At 62.1% G+C, this 13056-nt stretch overlaps 1 protein-coding gene across 5 annotated transcripts; it reads left to right on the top strand.

Moving 5' to 3' along the window:
- Window positions 1-1687: 1687 nt before the first annotated feature.
- Window positions 1688-11942, top strand: PLCD3 (phospholipase C delta 3). Of its 5 annotated transcripts, none has more exons than XR_003994657.1 (16): window positions 1688-1931; window positions 3802-3963; window positions 4752-4980; window positions 5069-5198; window positions 5692-5917; window positions 6495-6696; window positions 6786-6930; window positions 7267-7419; window positions 7495-7650; window positions 7823-7858; window positions 8478-8637; window positions 9291-9407; window positions 9486-9634; window positions 10281-10416; window positions 10913-11207; window positions 11283-11942. XR_003994657.1 is itself a non-coding variant. In XM_030508615.1 (16 exons), the coding sequence occupies exons 1-16, from the start codon at window positions 1829-1831 to the stop codon at window positions 11369-11371; spliced, it is 2310 nt and encodes a 769-aa protein (XP_030364475.1). In that variant the 5' UTR covers window positions 1688-1828; the 3' UTR covers window positions 11372-11942. The 5 variants fall into 5 exon arrangements, 4 of the variants coding, with proteins under 4 accessions (XP_030364475.1, XP_030364474.1, XP_030364476.1 ...); XM_030508615.1 differs by having other exon boundaries at window positions 7300-7419; window positions 11058-11207; XM_030508614.1 differs by having other exon boundaries at window positions 11058-11207.
- The last annotated feature ends 1114 nt before the right edge of the window (window positions 11943-13056 follow it).

The raw sequence follows: 13056 nt of genomic DNA, 5'->3' as shown, positions 1-13056 counted from the left end.
ACTCACGGGGACACGTGCTGTGCTATAAGAGGCCGGGAATGCCGGTTCCTGCTTTCCATGGGGCTCCTTCCAAAAGCGCTCGCGGGCGCTAGAAAACAGCAACGCTGCGGGAGAGGGGGAATCGCAGCCGGGATTTGTTCTGGCTGTGGATTTCGCAGCAGAGGTGTTTATCCCGGTCATTTCACCAGGTCAATGCATCTGCCGCTGAATTCCTGGCAATGCAATTCCCATGGGAGGGAGAGGGCTCGGAGCAGAGCCCAGCTATGGGGTTGCAAGTGCATTTTGGGGGTGGCTGTGTGTTTTCCCCGAGGGGTTTTGGCAAAGCCAAATATATTTTGTATAAATAAACTCGATTTTGCAGCTCCTGAGGTGGTAAAAGCCTCAACCCAAACGTGGTGGGCTGTCCCTTGGTGAAAAGTCCCTCTGTTCCCATGTTCTCAAAGGGTTCAGGGATGGCTGTAACCCCCCCAAACACAGCCAAGGTGCTGCCCAGATGTTGCATGGGTTCCCCAGGTCTTGAACTGCAGCACATAGATACTGCCCCAGGCTGCTTGGCTGCTGCCCAAGCTCCCCAGACATTGTCCTGCATGTACAGATGTTGCTCTAGAATAACCAGAGATTGTCCCAGGGACGCCCAGATGTTGCTCTGGCATCCAGATGTTGTCCTAGAATAGTAATGTGTCACCCAGGATGCCCTGATGTTGCCCTAGGATGCCCAAATGCTGCTCTGCATGTACAGATGTTGCTCCAGGATCAGCAGAGATCCCTCCAGGATCTCCAGATGTCACCCCAGAGAGCCCAGATGTTGTACCAGGATACACAGGATGTCTGGATGTTGCCCTGGGGCTCCAGGTGTTGTCCTGCATATGCAGACGTTGCTCCATAACAAGCAGAGATCAAGCAAGATGACCAGACGTTGGCCTGGGGATTCACATGTTGCCCCAGGATACTCAGAATGTTCAGATGTCACCCCCAGGGGGCCCAGATTTTATCCCAAGATACTGAGATATCACTCGGTGTGTCCAGATGTTGCCCTGCATGTACAGATGTTGCTCCAAGATCAACAGAGATCACCCTGGATGCCCAGATGTTGCCCCAGGGTGCTCAAATGTTGTCCTAGATGGCCAGATGATGGTTGCTCCAGGATACTCAGGTTTCACCCAGGATGAAACACATGCGCGCATGTATGTGCACCTGCACACACCTGTACATGTGTGCCTGTGTACATATACACACGCACATGTACACGGCTGGGCACAACATGCACACATCTGTGTGCAGATGTGCGTGTGTGCACATGGCTGCACACACGCATGGGTACACACACATGTACAGACGCGCACACACATGTGGGCCTCTGGCACCGGGCACGTTGCCCTCCCCTCTGCTCAGTTCATGCTGCTGCCTGTCCCCGGTGCAATGGCAGAGGGGGCCCCAAGTGCAGCCCCATCCCGGTGCAGCCCAGACCCGGTGCAGCCCCAGCCCGGTGCAGCCCAGACCCGGTGCAGCCCCAGCCCGGTGCAGCCCGTCACCGGCAGCCTCCTCTCGTCCCAGGCCGGCACAAACGGTTAACACCACCCGGCTCGAAATGTGGCTCCTCCCGGTACCTCCCCGCGCCCGGCCCCGGTCCCGGCGGGGCCGCCCAGCCCCAGCCCAGCCCCGGCCCCATTCTGCGCCACCTCCCAGCCCGGCTGCACCGGCCGGGGGCACCGGGGACACCGCCGGCACCGGAAACACCGGGAGTGCCGGGGACACCGGGGGTGCAGGCGGCACCGCCGGGACCGGGAGCTCCAGGAGTACCGGGAGCAGCGGGGGTACCGGGGGAACCATGATCTGCGGCTGGAAGGCACGTCCCGCCGTCGAGCAGCCCCGCTCCCCGTCGGACGGCGCCGGGGGCCCCCGCCGGCCCGGTAGAGCATTGAAGAAAATGGGTAAGTCCCGGGGCCGGTCCCGCCGGGGCAGGCAAGGGGGGACCGGGCAGGAATTCGGGGGGGGGGTGCTGTGCCAGCGGGGGTCCGGGGGGGATCTCTGTGGCTGGGAATGTCCCCCGAGTGGATGGGGACCCCCATGGCCGGAGGGTGCCCATGCAGGGAATGATCCCAAGGTGGATGGGATCTCTGCAGAAGGGTCCCTTTGGCTGGGAGGGATTCCCAGGGTGGCCTCAGAATAGCTATTGGGTGGGATGGCCGCCCCATCCCATCCCATCCCATCCCACGGGATGTGCGGGGCTGTACGCATTCAAGTGTGCATACAGATGTGCACCGAGCTCCCTCACACTCCCATCCAGATGTTGGGGGCAGCAGGGTCAGGGTTCAGCCACATCACGGGTTACACGAGCCCTCCTGCTCCGGGTGTTTATTGTCCCCAAGGCTCAGCTCCAGCTCCCAGGGACCCTCACCTCATACCCTGCCTCCGTTTCCCCACAAAACAGTGCAGCCCACTGACCCCGGAGCAGCTTGGGGCAGAGTGGTCTGTGCATCCATACATCCCCGCTTCCCAATGTCCATGCATCCACGTGCCTGTGTATTGGTGCATCCATACATCCATGCACCTGTATGTGTCCAAGTGTCCACAAATCCATATGCTCTTGCATCCATGTGTCCTTGCTTCAGTGCATCCATGTGCCCATGTATCCATACATCCCTGCATCTGAATATCCATGTGTCCATGTGTCAATGCATCCCCATGTCCATGTGTTCATACACTTGTGCACCATGTGCTCTGGTCCATCTGTGTATCCATATGCCTGTATCCATGTGTCCATATGCTTGTGCATCCATGTGTCCATGTGTCCATACCTGCCCTCTGAAGGTGCCTTAAATCCTGCACGATGTGACCACGCACGAGGTGGTGGCAGCTGGTGGCCACATTCCCAAGGCTGTGGCCAGCTTGGGATGGAAACCTGCCCTTTGCCCGCCCAGGAGCAGCGTCTCCAGGCGGAGCCGGGACACGGGCGCTGGGGGAGGTTTTGAAGGAGTGGCTGCTAAAGGAGGAAGGAAGGAAATAACTGCTCCGTGGGGAAGAGCTGGAAAAGTCCCGGCCTCGCCTTGAGCCCGCGGGTCCCCTGAGGCCACCCAGTCACCATTCCCAGCCTGACCCCCATGCCTGGCTCTCCCCACTCAGGATCTGGGAGGCTCTGCTGGGATCTAGCTGGCTTCTGCCATGTGAACAAAGGGGTCTGATGGCAGTGCCTTGTCCTGCCAGGACAGACAGGAGAAGTCCTGTCTGCCCTGTCCCATCATGTTTGTCCCATCCCATCACATCTGTCCTGTTCCATCCCATTTGTCCCATCATTTTCCATGCTATGATATCCCATCCAGTGCCATCCCATGCCACCCTGTCCTGCCATGTTTGTCCTGCCCACTCTGTCTCATCCTATCCTGTCTGCCCTGCCCTGTCCTGTCCCATCCCATTCTCCCTGTCCCATCTTGTCCCATCATGTCCTGTCTGTACTGTTGCATCATGTCATGTATGTCCCATCTCATCCCATCCCATTACCCACTCCCATCCATCCCACCCTGCCCTGTCCCATCCCTCCATCCTGTCCCCTGCTGTGCTGTGCCATTGTGTCTGTCCCATCTCATCCCACCCCGTCCCATCCCATCATGCCTGTCCCATCCCATCTGTCCCATGCCATCCCATCCCATGGGATGCGCAGGGGTGTACACATGCAGGTGTGCATACAGATGTGCGCCGAGCCCCCTCACACTCCCACCCAGCACCCCCAGAACATCCTTAGAGCCTCCAGTACCTCCCAGTGCTCCCCAGTACCCCCAGTAGCCGCCGGGCTGCTCCCCACAGGTCTGACGGAGGACGAGGACATCCAGCGGATGCTCCGGGGGTCCCTGCTCCGGAAGATCAAGTCCCGGGGGAGCCCCAGGGAGCGGCTCTTCCGTCTGCAGGAGGATGGGGCCACCGTCTGCTTCGAGGGGCGCTTCAGGCGTGCTCGCGCCCAGCGGAGCTGTGAGTGCCAGCGCTGGGGACCGTCCCCTGCGGGCTTGGGGACCATGGACCGTGTCCTGCAGAGCCTCGAGCTGCAGCGAGGGGTTGGGAACTGGGCAGTGCCCCAAACCTGCCACGAGGCCGTGGGTTTGAGCCAGGACCCAGACCCCCACCCGGGACCCAAACTCCAATCCGGGACCAATTTGGGACGTGCACCCCCAGCCTCAGACCCAGACCCTGACCTGAGATGTGGACCCCAATCCAGAACATTGACCCCCACCCAGGGCCTAAACCCCAACCCACTGCACCCAGTGCTTCCCAGTGCCTCCCAGGGCACCCAGTGCATCCCATTACATCCCAATGCCTCCCAGTACACCCCAGGCTAAGCCCCCAAAGCCCACACCCTTCCCCATCCCCCTCGGGGCCAGCACTAGGTCCTGTCTCCATCCTGGCCAGACTCTGTCTCTGATCCCCAGCATCACCCACCTCTTTCCACCCTCTCATCTGGGACAGATGCCCGGTGCTGGCACTGTTGCAAGACACCTCCATCCCCCACCAGTGTCTCTGTCTCCATCCCCCACCAATATCCCTGTCCCCATCCCCGCAGGGGGCAGCGGCCATGGCTCGTGTCTCGCCTGGGATTAGTGGGTTAAGCCTGGCTGCGGCATCAAGAGAAGCCAAGCGCCGGTCCCCTGGGGTGCCCCTGGGGACACACAGGGTGTCCATCGGCAGCCAGGATGGCTTGCAGGATGCTCACAGGTGGGGGAAATGCCGAGGGACCACCTCCATCCCCGCGCATGTCCCTGCAGTCTCGGTGATGCACATCGAGGGGGTGCGTGAGGGACACCAGTCAGAGGGTCTTCGCAAGCACGGGGCTGCCTTCCCCGCGCCGCACTGCTTCACCCTCACCTTCAAGGGCAAGCGCAAGAACCTCGACCTGGCTGCCCGCAGCGAGGAGGACGCCCGCCACTGGGTGCAAGGGCTCACCAAGCTGATGGGGCGGCTGCAAGCCATGAGTCAACCCGAGAAGCTCGACCAGTATCCTTTGTTGGAGCTATGGGGGCTTGGGGGCACGTTGGGCATGGTTGAGGGGGTGATGTCAAGTGGTTTCCTTACCCCAGCATAGCTGGATCCATGGGGTCCTGCAGCGAGCAGACAGGAACAAGGACAACAAGATGTCATTCCAGGAGGTGAAGAGCATGCTGAGGATGATCAACATTGACATGAATGATGTCTATGCCTACAAGCTCTTCAAGGTACCTGCGCTCCATCACTCGGGAGGGAACGTGAGCTCCTTCTCTGCCTTCTTGGGCACAGAGAACTGTCAAACTCATCACACCCAAGGCCACCGCCAATGAGTAGGTCCCAGGAGCTCATGATGTCCCAGGAGCTGTCCCCATCACTGCTCTGTGGGTCCCCAACATGTGACAGTTTCCCCCCATGGAGTGCTGTCCCCATGGACATCTCCCAAGATCCCTTTCCACGAGGGGAAACCGAGGCACATCACTGTGCTCTGCTCCATCCCAGGCAGCAGGTTCAGAGGGGTGCGGGTGGTGGGACAGAGGGGACACGCTCCCGCACACCCCTAGGCACAACCCACCCCCAAGCCCTCATGCCAGCGGCTGAGTCCCCCCAAAACTCATCCCACGTGCTGCCAACCCCACAGGCCAGGCAGGACGAGGCAGGGGGTGGCCGTGTCCCCTCCCTGCAGGCAGGGGATGGTCCCCAGGGTTGTTGTGGTCCCATCAGGATTGTGACTGCTCGGGTGACGAGCGGCTGGAGGGGCGGGAGCTGGAGGAGTTCTGCCGGCGGCTGCTGCGGCGCCCGGAGCTGGAGGAGGTTTTCGGGCATTACTCGGGTGAGGATCGTGTCCTGTCGGCTGAGGAGCTGCGGGATTTCCTACGGGATCAGGGGGAGGACGCCAGCCTGCGCCAGGCCCGCGCCATCATCCGCTCCTACGAGCTCAATGAGAAGGGTGAGGCTGAAGCGCAGGCGGAGGTGTGATGGTGGGATTCGTGCTGCCGGTGCCAAGGGAGCTCAAGGATGGTGTGGGGAGGGGGCTTTGCCTGGTGGTGTCAAGCTGCTATGGGGTTCTCCAAGGTCTGGGTGAGGGTCCCTGTGTCCCTTCCCCAGGGTGGTCCCTGGTGCATGTAGTGCTGTGCGGACAAGGGACAAGAAGGTGAGGATCAGCAGCAGGGGGACCTCCATGGGTGATGCAGTGCCAGCCCTAGCATGAATGTGACATTGCTGGGGAACCTCCATGTCCCTTGAGTCCCACCATGGCAAGTGAACATGGCACTAGGGCAGGGGACATCACGGTAGGGATGAAGAACCTCCGTGTCTCTTGGGTATCACAGCAGTACCCCCAGGGTAGAGGTGGCACTAGAAGGATGGGGACACCGAGGGGACCTCCACATCCCCTGGGTGCCACAATGCCAGGTCTGGGGTGAACACGGCACTGATGGGAGACAGGGAACATCAAGGAGAGGACAGCCCCCAAGGTGCCAGTGGCACAGGAGCCCTCTGTGACACCCCACCGCTGTGTCCCGCAGCCAGGCAGCAGGACTTCATGACCCTGGATGGCTTCATGATGTACCTCCTCTCTGCCGCCGGTGACATCCTCAACCAGGAGCACACCAAGGTGCACCAGGACATGAGCCAGCCCCTGTGCCACTACTTCATCTCCTCCTCCCACAACACCTACCTGACCCACCACCAGATCGGTGGCACCAGCAGCACCGAAGCCTATGTCCGGTGGGTCGCCCTGCTCAGACACGCTGTGCCCGGGTGGGCCCGTGGCTCAGGGTGACACAGGGACCCATCCGGTGGCGCTGCGGTGGCAGGGCGCTGGCAGCAGGGTGCCGCTGTGTGGAGCTGGACTGCTGGGAGGGCGCCCATGGGGAACCTGTGGTCTACCACGGCCACGCGCTCACCTCCAAAATCCTCTTCCGGGACGTCATTGAGAGCATCCGTGACTACGCCTTCAAGGTGAGCGGGGTGCTGGTGCTGGGAGATGGTGTTGGTGCTGGATGCTGGTGATGGGTGATGGGTGCTTGGTGTTGGGTGCTGGGTACTGGGTGCTGGATGCTGGGTGCTGGTGTTGGGTGCTGGGTGCTGGACGATGGATGCTGGGTGCTGGTGCTGGGTGCTGGTGCTAGGTGCTGGGTCCTGGATGTTGGGTGCTGGGTGCTTGCTGCTGGGTGCTTGGTGCTGGGTGCTGGTGTTGGGTGCTGGTGCTAGGTGCTGGATGCTGGATGCTGGGTGCTGGGTGCTGGTGTTGGGTGCTGGTGCTGGGTGCTGGATGCTGAGCACTGCCCATCCCAGCAATCCCCCTACCCCGTCATCCTGTCCCTGGAGAACCACTGCGGGCTGGAGCAGCAGGTCACCATGGCCCGGCACATGAGGTCCATCCTGGGGGACATGCTGCTGACGGAGCCGCTGGAGGGGCAGGACCCCCACGACCTCCCGTCCCCGGAGGTAAGGCCACCCGCCCGCCCGCCACCGTGTCCCCGTGTCCCCTCCAAGCCTTGACCTCGGCCCATCCTCCTGCAGCAGCTGAAGGGGAAGATCCTGGTGAAGGGCAAGAAGCTGCCGGAGCCATGGCATGAGCCCCAGGATGTCACCTCCCTGCTGGACCCTGAGGAGGAGGAAGAAGAGGAGGAGGAGGAAGAAGATGAGGAGAAGCTGAAGGAGAGAAACAGGCGGCGGGTAAGGGGCTGTCCCAGGTGCCGGGGACCATGGCACGCTGCTGGCTCCATCCATGGTGTCCTGGTGGTGCTGGAGGATGTTGGCATCCCGGGAGCGCCACAGGACCGCTGTGTCCCAGCAGTGCTGGGCCCGGGCATGGCCTCCAATGCAGCCCTGCTCTCTCCTCTTCCAGTCACTGCAGTCACCGCAGGAGAGCAAACCTCTGCAGGTGGGTCGTGCGATGGAGATGGGTGGGCTGATGGGTCGGGTACACGGGGTACCTGAGGTGCAGAAGGGACTGAGCTGGGGGACTCCTCAGCTGTGCCTCCCTCTTCCCTTGCTTGGATGGGTGCTCCATTTCTGGGATGTCCATCACATCAGGTCTCCATTGCCTCCATGACCTTGGGTCTCCATCACTTTGGGGTTTCCATCACCTCCCAGGGTGACTCCTCAGGGTATTCATTGCCAGGGTGGGGAGGCTTCTCATTGCCTCAGCTCTCCATCACCTCAGGATCTTCATCACTTTGAGTCCTCTATCACCTCAAGTTCTCCATCATCTTGGGTTGTCCATCACTTCAGGGTCTCCACCACTTTGGGGTCTCTAACATCTTGGCTTGTCCATCACCTTGTATTGTCCATGACCTCAGGGTCTCAACCTGCTTGGGTTCTCCATCATCTCAGGGTCCATCACTCCATCGCCTGAGGTTCTCCATCACTTTGGGAGTCTCTATGGACTTGGTGGGGGGTCTCAGCACTCAGCACTAGCAGGGTAGATGGATCTGTAGACCCTCACGCAGGTGAGTGGCCACCAGAGGCAGGGTGGGCTGACACCACGGTGGCTCCCGCAGGCCAAGGATGCTTCAGAGGTGGCCGCGGCGCTGTCGGCCATGGTGGTGTATTGCCAGGCTGTGCCCTTCCCCGGCCTGGCCCATGCCCTGCGTCACCCCCGGCCCTGCGAGATCTCCTCCTTCAGCGAGAGGAAGGCTCGGAAGCTCATCAGGGAGGCGGGTGAGGGCGACGGGATGGGGATGGGGATGGGGACAGGGCAGCTCCATGATCTTGACCTCACTGGGGGGCAGGATGGGGCTGAGCCGGTGGGCTCAGTCACCAGGGTGGCTCCATGGGTGCGGGTCGGGGACATGGTGGCCTCGGTCAGGTTGCTCTAGTCTGGTGTGACTGGTGTCAGGGTCTGGGCCAGAGGCCAGGGTGAGGGTCACGGGTCCAGGCTCAGGGTTTGGGATGTAGCATCTGGGGCCAGGGTCGGGTTTGGGGTCTGGGGTCAAGGTCTGGGTTGGGTCTGGTGTTTAGGGTCAGAACTGGGGTTGAGATCTGGGTCAGGGTCCAGGGTCTGAGGTCTGGGGTAGGGCTCTGGGGTGCAGGGTCAGGGGCTGGCTCTGAAGTCAAGGTGTGTGGTCAAGGTCAGGATCCAGGGTCAGGGTTTGGGGTCCAGGGCTTGGATTAAGATCTGGGTCTGCATCCAGGGTCTGAAGTCTTGGTCTGAAGGTCCATGGTTGGGGTCTGAACCCCAGGGTCTGGTTTCAGGCTCTGGGTCACATTTCAGGCTGTGGGTCCACCCAGTCGGGCAGGCTTGGTCCATGTCCCCAGGGGCCCTGCACCAGCACCCCTGGGTGCAGCGGCCCCGCTCAGCATCCCCTCCCCAGGCCCAGCACTGGTGCAGTACAACACCCGCCAGCTCAGCCGCGTGTACCCGCTGGGGCTGAAGATGAACTCCTCCAACTACAACCCCCAGGAGATGTGGAACGCCGGCTGCCAGCTGGGTGAGACCCCCTGGGGGACACCCCATGGACCCCCCTGGAGCCACCACCCGCGCTGACACCCATCCCCTGTCCCCACAGTGGCACTCAACTTCCAGACGCCGGGATATGAGATGGACCTGAACACCGGGCGCTTCCTGGGCAATGGGGGCTGTGGGTACGTGCTGAAGCCCCCCTGCCTGCGCAGCCCCCCTGGAGATGGGCCCGGGCGCCTGGTACTGCATGTCAGGGTGAGGACACCCCGAGCCCCCCAGTCCCAGCCTGGGTGGGTGCCACCCCTAGCGGGGAGTTGGAACCGGATGAGCTTTAAGGTCCCTTCCAACACAAACCATTCCATGATTCTATGACACCCGTGACACTCCCATGCCTGGTCAGGTGCCCCCTGCATCCCTTTTTCCAGGTGACACCAACCCCACACTCAAACTGGTGTCACCCACATCCCTTCTGGGTGACATCGACCCCATGTCCAGCCACACACCTCCTCCTGGGTGCCACCAACCTCTCTTTTGTGGGGACACTGACCCTGTCCTCACATCTATGTGGGTACTATCCATGTCCCTAACTCCTGGGTGACACTGACCCCATCCCCATGCCCGGCCAAGTGCCACCTATCTCCTGGGGACATCAGCCCTGACCCTGCACCCAGCCATGTGTCACCCACATCCCTTCTCCTGGGTGACACCAACCCTGTCCCCAGACTCAGCCATGTCCCTTCTGTGAGGTGGCACCAACCACCTTTCTCCTCCCCAGCCCATCCCCACTCCTGGCCATGCGCACATCCCCTCTCCTGGGGACACCAGCCCTGTCCCCACACTCAGCCATGTGCCCCTCTGGGCCCCACCACCCCGTGGTGCCCCATGTCCCCTCTGTCCCCAGGTGATCACGGCGCAGCAGCTACCGAAGCTGAGCAAGGACAAGGCCAGTTCCATCGTGGACCCCTTCGTGCGGGTGGAGGTCCACGGCGTCGCGGCCGACTGCAGCAAGCAGCAGACCCACCACAAGCTCAACAACGGTGAGCGGCCACCGTGGCCTGGCCACCGGTCCCTGGGGACACCCCAGGACACCCTGATAGCCAGAGACACCCCAGAGCACCCTAACCCCCAGGACACCCTGATCCTGGGGGGTGGCACAGCCCACGGGCACCCAACACCCGCTGCACCCCAGTGGCCACCCTCAGTTAAGCCAGTGCCCAGACCACCCCATTCCCCCCAGTACACACCAGTGCTGCAGTGCCCCGTCCCCAGCACAGCCTGGTCCCCACCACTGGAAGTGTCCCAGTTCTCCCCAGTAATGCTCCATTCTGCCCTCCACTAAACCCAGCCCAAGCCCAGTGTGACCCCAATCCCCCAGTATAGCCCATCACAGCCCCAGTGTGACCCCCACCCCTGCGGTATAGCCCAGTCCTAGTGTGACCCCCATTCCCCCAGTATAGCCCATCACAGTCCCAGTATGACCCCCTTTCCCCAGTATCGCCCAGCCCAGCACCAGTATCACCCCTGTTCCCTCAGTCCCCTTATACCCCAGTGCAGGATGGCAGCTAAGCTGAGGCAGGGGGGAGCGCTCTGGTGGGTCAGACTGGTCCCTGCATCCGTGGTGGCCCTGGCGGCTGTGGTGGCCCTGGTGGCAGCGCCACCTCCCATCCCGGTGCCGCAGGCTTCAACCCGCGCTGGGACGAGACGCTGAGCTTCGAGCTGCAGGCGCCGGACCTGGCGCTGCTGCGCTTCGTGGTGGAGGACCACGACAGCACCTCCTGCAACGACTTCGTGGGGCAGTTCACGCTGCCCATGGGCAGCCTGCGGGAAGGTGGGTGCCCCCCCGCGGCCCCCTGCAGTGGGGACGGGCCCCTGTCACCCGCTCAGCCCCTGCCTCTGTCCCCAGGGTATCGGCACATCCATCTGCTCTCCAAGGATGGCACGTCCCTGTCCCCCGCCACGCTCTTCGTGCACGTTCGATGCAAGAGCCTGTGAGGTGCCAGCTCAAGGGACATTGTGTCCCTGTGTAGGGGACAACATGCTCCTCCATGGGATGGGCACCGTCCTGTGCTACAGACACCCCACACCCTGTGTGGGGACAGCCTGGGGGTGTCACTCGCCTGGCCACGGGGACACAGGGGGTAGGGGACCCCCTCCATGTCCCCTAGTGCCACCCCATCTGCCAGCCCATGTGCCCCACTCCTCCCCTCCCTGGCTATGACCCTACGTGGACAGAGGTGCTGTGACAATGAGGACAGGGTGGCCAGGCCATTGACAGCCCAGCACAGCCCTGGGAGGGGGGGTGAGAGGGGTGACAGCAAGCCCCAAATGTCACCAAGCCCTGGATGTGCTTGATCCCAGCCCCTCCTTGGCCTACAAGGACAGTGCCATCACCATGAGGTCCTCAAGGCCACCATGCAGCCCCTGAGGGGACCCTGCCACCACATGCCTTATGTGCCCCTGGCTTGGCCGGGGGCTGTTCCCAACCCCCGCGCCAGCACCGGTGACAGTCACAGATTTACACCCCGGTGTTAAGCCAGTCAAATAAAGGTTTTATTTTAACAGAGCCTGTCCCGGTGTCCCTGTCACCTCCCGGGGCCTTTTGGGTTGGGAGGGGAGGAAAAGGGCTGAGCCCACCCACCCCACACACAGCACTGCCCAGGGAGCTGCCCAGCACCCATGGGTGCTCGTTGGAGCAGCCCCCAAACCTGCCGAGGGGACAAGGGGACACTCCCCACCCACACCCAGCCTCCCCCAGCCCAGGACACCAGGGAGACAGGAGGGGACACAGAGGTACTTGCATAGGTGACACAGGTCTCCGAGCAGGGGGGATGCAATGGGGTGGCCACGGGGACGTGACGGGCTCCTCGTCCCCCACCAAGGCCCTACAGGTCCAGGCTGGGTGGGCAAAGGCCCTTGGGGTCCGTGGTGTGCCATAGGGCAGGATGGGGACACAGAGGGACAGGGAGTGCATAGATGGGCCTTGGCGTGCAGCTTGAGAAACCTTTGGCTGGGAGGGCAGGAGCATCTTCGTGGCCACGGTTCATGTCATGGCAGGAGGTGGCACACTGCCCGGGTGCTTGTTTCCCGAGAGATCTTGATGGGATAAAGCTTTTCCATGAAAGAAAACATCTCCTTTACCTGGGAGGTTCCCACAGCACAAGGTAACGAGCCTGGTGGAAGAGGCACCGGGGTGGCTGGAGAGGCTGAAGCCCCAGGGCAATGCCGGCGGCGCGTCGCAGGGCAGTCACACGTGTATCCGTATTTCCATGCTTCCAAAGAAAAGCAGCCGAGCAGAGAGCCCTGAGGAGTGGCAGCAGCGATGGAGCATCCCCCCGACGCCCGCAGCCCCGGCGTTCTGGGGAGTGGTGCAGGGAATGAGCCCCAGGAGTCCGAGCAGAGCGGGGTGCGCCGGATGAGCTCCGGAGGCAGCGAGGAGCCGAGTCCCAGCGTGGCTTCTGCTGCTGCTGCTCCTCAGTTCAGCGCTCGCCCCGTTGAGCAGAGAGGGGTCGGGTCTCCGAGGCTGGGGAGGAGAAGGGACAAGGCATCGCTTGCACAAACAGCCCTTAGAAAGAAACATGGAGATGCTCCCAAACCCGCGGGGAGGGATGGTGCCATCCTCCCTCTCCAGGCACCCACGGGGAGGACTGAGTTTAACAAAGGATGGAGCAACCCTGGGG

This window comes from Strigops habroptila, chromosome 19 (genome assembly GCF_004027225.2).
Source record: "Strigops habroptila isolate Jane chromosome 19, bStrHab1.2.pri, whole genome shotgun sequence".
Lineage (NCBI taxonomy): Eukaryota > Metazoa > Chordata > Aves > Psittaciformes > Psittacidae > Strigops > Strigops habroptila.
The sequence above is the reverse complement of the archived record's forward strand: the minus strand, read 5'-3'. Positions and strand labels throughout refer to the sequence as shown.

Excerpts from the sequence above, each read along its gene's own strand:
- PLCD3 (XM_030508614.1), top strand. The coding sequence starts at position 1,829 with ATGATCTGCGGCTGGAAGGCACGTCCCGCCGTCGAGCAGCCCCGCTCC. Across the intron at positions 1,932-3,801 it reads TAGAGCATTGAAGAAAATGG|GTCTGACGGAGGACGAGGAC; the intron begins GTAAGTCCCGGG and ends TGCTCCCCACAG. Across the intron at positions 9,635-10,280 it reads GCCTGGTACTGCATGTCAGG|GTGATCACGGCGCAGCAGCT; the intron begins GTGAGGACACCC and ends CTCTGTCCCCAG.